Source organism: Sinocyclocheilus anshuiensis, unplaced genomic scaffold, assembly GCF_001515605.1.
Source record: "Sinocyclocheilus anshuiensis isolate Anshui unplaced genomic scaffold, SAMN03320099.WGS_v1.1 scaffold726, whole genome shotgun sequence".
Classification (NCBI taxonomy): domain Eukaryota; kingdom Metazoa; phylum Chordata; class Actinopteri; order Cypriniformes; family Cyprinidae; genus Sinocyclocheilus; species Sinocyclocheilus anshuiensis.
Window position 1 is genome coordinate 940,386 of NW_015542365.1, and position 5,856 is coordinate 946,241.

Sequence of the window (5,856 nt, forward strand, 5' to 3'; positions counted from 1 at the left end):
CTAATCAAGATCTTCTATGCATTGAGCTTCTATATTTCTCTAATATGTTGAATGAATAACACAGCAGCGGCGTGTCTCGTGGGCTAGACTAACAAAACATTAAACTACAACGTCACTTACATCATCATCACCGCATCTCGTGCGCCACTGATGACGCTCCCTGATGCACACCTAAACATTCGCTTGTAGCATTTTTGCATTCAAATGCAAATGTTTATTTTAAATTCGACTAATATTCTTTTTTTTTAATTCACAATCTCCTCATCACAGGCAGGCACAGCACTCATGTTCGTGTTTGTGTGTGCTGTCTGCGTCACTCATATAGCATGTGCCTATATCGTGCGCTATATCGAACATTTTTTATATCGTTATCGAAGAAGGTGTACCGTCGGTAAATATCGATACCGTTTTATCGCCCAGGCCTAATTCCACCTATCTTGACCTATACCTTGAAGTGGGTCTTGATCTTCTTGACTTTATCCAGCAATTAGCATCATGCAACAGTGTCAGATTTTGACATAATCTGTTAAACTGATATTAAATTAATTCACGTTTTCTAAATGTTAAGCACCTACTTTTGCAGACCGTTCATAGAAAACAACACAAACAAATCGTTTTTTAATAGTTTCAGGGCTGTTTTGTGCAGATTTGTGGAAAGTGCCCCCTATTTTGTAGCAGGTTTCAGGCTGATGTGTAGTTACAGTCGATGTGTGCAGTCATTAACAGTATTGCATGCCTAATTATTATATCCGGTAGTGCAGTAGAGAGGATGTCCTTAGAGTAAATGACTTGTTTAAGAAGTGCCTTGATTTTTCTTCCCCCTCCTCATTTTCACATCCGAATTCTCCAGATAATTGGACACCCTCTTTTTCCCGTCATGTTTCTGTTGTTTGTTTCCATCGAGTGTATTAGAGGTTATGATATGTGAAAGATGCTTGAAATGTGCATAATCTTCCGATTTAAGTAATTTACATGCATTTATAATTAATTCTAATGTTTTGTTCCCATTGTTTTAATTGTTTTTGGAAAGATTTCTGCTTTATGTGCTGCATTGTCTAAGTCTTCAAGTGTCAAGGTATTTGTAATTGTGTTTGTTTGTGTGGTTTCATTAGCAGTGTCCAACAGAGCATGAAAGCTATCATGTGCATGTGGAACAAGAACAACTTGTGAAATTTAGATGAACTCTGATAGCAAGCAGCAATATGTAATTATACCTCTCAACATTGTGTTCTGTCATAATAATTTTCTCCTTTCTTATTCTTCTTCTTTTGTGTATTTTGGCATGCCATCGCCTCCTGTCTTGCCATCATCCCTGTGGTTTTTGGCACCTTTGCGCCCTCTGAATGAAAAATTCATGTGAAATGTTGTTTCCTGTTTCCAAATGCATCTATCAGCTTGGTATGGGGGTACCACCTTTTCAGAATTCTCTTCAGAAAAGAAACCTCGGCTGAACTGTGGAAGAGCCACCTTCAGCCTCATGTCCCTCACAAAAGAGAGCTCATTTGTGTCTCTCACTCTGGGTGATTTGTTTGATGAACTATAGTGATTCTGCATTCGGTCCATTGCTTTAAACCCCTGAATGGCAGACCCTTGGCCACTGCTGCAGAGGAGAGATGAGAAGCTTCACAATGGTTATGCAGATTGAGGGGCAAACTGAATCCGAAGCGACCTCCCCATGCCCATGTGGTTTTGCAGTCGGTTCTACCAGCGTGGAGACATAGTCAATCAGACAGGAAATGCAGATGATTCAGTGGCAATGTTGAGCTCATAGCCTCATAATGTTGGTTTGATTATAGTCTTGTGCATAATGTGGTCCACATTGCAGCTCATGCAGCCATTACTTCAGCTTCCAGAGGTACACGATCCTTCTGAAAATATTGTAATATGCTGATATGATGCTCAATAAAAAATGTTTTCTAATAATCAGTGTTGAAAACAATTGTGCTACTTTTTGAGTAATATTAATATTTTTGAAAGCGTGATATAACTTTTTTCCAGGATTCCTTGGTGAATAGAAAGATTAAAAGGAACAGATTTTTTTTTTTAAATATAAATATTTTGTAACATTATAAATGTCTTTACTGCAATTTAATGCATCCTCGCTGAATATTATTAATTTAATTATTTATTAATATTAATAAAAAATTATTAATTTCTTTAAAAAATCTTACTGGTCCTAAACTTGTCAGAAGTGTAACCTATGTTGGTTTTGTTTTTAAGTGCCATTTAAGGGTGGATTTTCTAAAATAGACTGTCACAATAGATTATGTGTGGAAGAAGGGCTTTAAAAATTATTTGTGTGGTAGAAATTCCCATACGCACCTGACTTAAGTTAAACTTGGTGTCTCCCAACACCAAAAATTATCCTCAGGTGTCCCTGACTGCATCGCAATAGCTCTGACTGCACGAGAGAACCAGGCCTTAGACAATTGAGTTAAGAATCACAGCTACTATACCCAATGCCTAAGAGTCTCACTCTGAGTCAGACGATGTCTTGGCCCCTATGAACACTATCACTTGGGACTAAGCTCTCTAGTGTTCCACTACACCTACTGCGCAGCAGTAACCAGACAGACTCCAGATGATGCCTTTGAATATGCTTTAATTACAGCCAACAGACCTCATTCCAATCACAGAGAATCCCTCCAGCAAAAAGGATACAACAGTTTTATAGAATAGGTGCATGACAAAGGCAACATGCTTACTCATTGCATAATTTTTCTCTAAAATTATAGTTTTTTCTTATATGTGCAGTCCAGCAACAGACGTATAGCAGTCTTGTCCATATGTATCAATTATTGAAACACACTAATTAAAGTGTTAGGCATGTTAGGCCTGCAATGAAGAGAAATGTTTGTTATGATTTGTTTTAAATGATTCATTAAAAAAATTCCCTTCACATTTGACACACACAAGACCTGGAGAGAAAAAAAAAAACAATGCATTGTGAAATGCATTTCTACCCATCCAAAAGAAACAAGTACACAGATAAACTCAGAAAATAAAGTAAAAATGGATATGTAGTTTACTTAAGTACCTCAAATAAAACTTTACATTTCTTTCAGTGATTTTATGTCACTAACCTTTCAAAAGTTGGCATATCCAGTGATTATTTCAACCTCAAAAAGACCCTGTATCAACCTGGTAAGTACACCTTAGTTTCTAGGTAGACTTTAAAAAAAAAAAAAAATTCACTTTTATCTAAAGACCGAACAGGTACCCTCCGGTTTTGTAAGCATAATGCATCAGATGCATTAATATGTATCTGGTCATCAAATGGACTGTGTGCATCTGTAGGCATGAAACTGAGACTGATGTGATCATGAATTGACTATTTTGTGTGATTTCACTGTAGAGACATTTTATTTTTAACTAGACTTTAAATATATGTCTCTCGTTTCAGGGGTGAAAGCTGTGTTCTCCGGGCACTACCACAGAAATGCAGGGGGCTGCTATGATGGGCTGGATATGGTGGTGAGCTCCGCTGTTGGTTGTCAGCTGGGAGATGACTCTCATGGCGTGCGAGTGGTAGTAGTTACTGAAGATGACATCATCCATCGCTACCATAGTCTGGACCAATTAACCGAAAGAGGAATGGACGAAGACCTGAAGAAATTGTTGGTTTGAATCCACCTCCAGGTCACTAATCATGTGATTGTCTCCATACTTTAATCATGCAAATGCGTCTGAGAATTCCTTAAACACTGAAGTTAAATCACTGAAGTTAAATCATACTAATGGAGTGAGGAGATGCTAGGGTACAATGGTAGTTTAATAGTGCTGAACATTTTGGATGACAGTTTGATGAGTTCACTCCTTGCTCCTCTGCTCATTACTCTGTTCCAACTCTGAGAGGAGGAAAGAGGCAATCTCCATGGTAACTATTGAAAGACGTGGCTGCGGTGACCGGGACATCGAGTCACTTGTTCTGTGGGTGGATCACCAAAAACATAATTGCTGACCTTACCTCACACTTAGAAGCGCCCGAAAACAGCGGGGTGTGACTGAACGGCTTTGGCGGCAAGCATGCAGCAAAAAAGACATCTTAAAATGACCAAGCTCTTGTCTGAATCCAATCTGTGACCTCGTAGCTTCCTCACCAGTACATGCTAAAATTAAACTGGATATCTTCCAGTTATCTTTCAATCTCTCCATGTAATATTTAAATGTAATGTCTAATGCTATGATCATACAGAGGGGTTCAAAAGTTTTCATTTGTAGTGAGTTTGCTTTCGCCAACCTAGGGAGGTGAAATAGGGTAGTGATGGGTACTCACGTCACCGATGATGTTTGGATCACGTGCCACTTAAGGTGCGGTTATGAGTACATCAGCTAAAAAAGATTTGTGGGATATCTAACTTGTAGAACCTCTTACTGTATTATCAACACAAGGAAGACACAAGTATGATAAAATAAATTTTATTAACAAAAGATAGACAAGAGTAATCAACAACTACTAATGCATACGATGAATGAAAAGGAATAAAGTGCGTAAGATGCAAAAAATGTAAGTGATTTAGTTGGGTGTTGCTATGGCAGAGTTATGTTATCTTCTGAAAAGATAAACTGAAACTAATAAGGTGAAGAACCATATTATGCATCAAACAAATAAATCGAGAGATTATTTGTTAGAATCTGACATCAGCTATATAACATCTAATATAAATTAGAAATTCATATGCTGATTATATAAAAACAGTGCCAAGATCTCTGGAAGAGGTTTTGATAAGTGATGTTTATGTTCTCTGTGGTCGAGTGTGCACTGCAGTCCAATGGCGGTGACTTCTTCCACTGGTTGTGCTGGTAGCAATGCAAAGGGGAAAGGAGCAGGAATCCGTTTCAACAGCCTTGAGCATGAAGCGCTATAGGATGCTGAGCTCCTGGAGCACCAAAGGGTCCTAAAATCTGGAACACAGGCGTGGCCCTGGATTAGGTGCAGAAGGTCCTGGAACACGCAGATGAAAGTACCTTGAAGTGGAGGTTTGCTCGCCGGAGCTTAACCTTGTTGCAAATGTCTGTATGTCTTGTGCCTCTCTGGTCTAGAGACTCAGAAGTTGGTCAATCCGCTTTGTCTCTCTAGGATAAGACTCGAGTCATGCTGCATCTGTTGTTGTCTCGCTGGAAGAAGACTCTGAACGTAGAGTATCTCTTTCCTCGCAGGCTGGAGGCTCAGAACGTGGTTGTATCTGTTGCTGCTTCAAAAGCTGGAGACTCAGGGTGTGGTCTGTTGGCATCTCTCCCTCACAGGCCAGAGACTCAGAACCTGAACGTATCTGTTACGGTGTCACCTTCACAGGCCGGAGACTCAGAATGTTGAATGTATCTGTTAGTGTCTCACTGGATGCAAGGGTGCCTGCAGGATTTCTTCCGAGGGTACGCACAGAGTTTTTTTTTTAATGGGGGCCCAAATGATCAGTGAGAGTAGAACGAATGTGTCACACTTTTTAAACTCAACAAAATGGTAAAATACATATATCAAGAGCATGCTCACAGATGAAAACAGAGAACAAAACAGCATTGGATGAAGTGGATTAGAGCCCTGTACGGGCCTCAAATATAGGCCCTAGCCCGTCTTTTTTTCCCTTTCCCCAAAAAAAGCTTACTGTTTCAGCTATTAAAATAGTTCAGTTTTGTATGTAATGGAAAAGGGATTATATTTCATTTAGTTTTTTTATAAAGTTATTTAGAAAAACGTTTGGAGTATTTTTTGTTTGTTAAATGTAAGGATTTTTTATTTTTTTTAAAGGGGTCATATGATGTGATTAAAATTTTTCCTTTCTCTTTGGAGTGTTACAAGCTCTTGGTGCATAAAGAAGATCTGTAAAGTTGCAAAGACTAAAGTCTCAAATCCAAAGA

At 38.7% G+C, this 5,856-nt stretch overlaps 1 protein-coding gene across 1 annotated transcript in view; it reads left to right on the forward strand.

The window, feature by feature from the left end:
* The window catches only part of cpped1 (calcineurin-like phosphoesterase domain containing 1), a 25,639-nt gene extending 21,613 nt beyond the window's left edge, over positions 1–4,026 (forward strand). Inside the window, exon 4 of the mRNA XM_016490982.1 lies at positions 3,404–4,026. Coding sequence (XP_016346468.1) covers positions 3,404–3,627 — 224 coding nt within the window. The 3' untranslated portion in view covers positions 3,628–4,026. The remainder of the gene's footprint in view (positions 1–3,403) is intronic.
* The last annotated feature ends 1,830 nt before the right edge of the window (positions 4,027–5,856 follow it).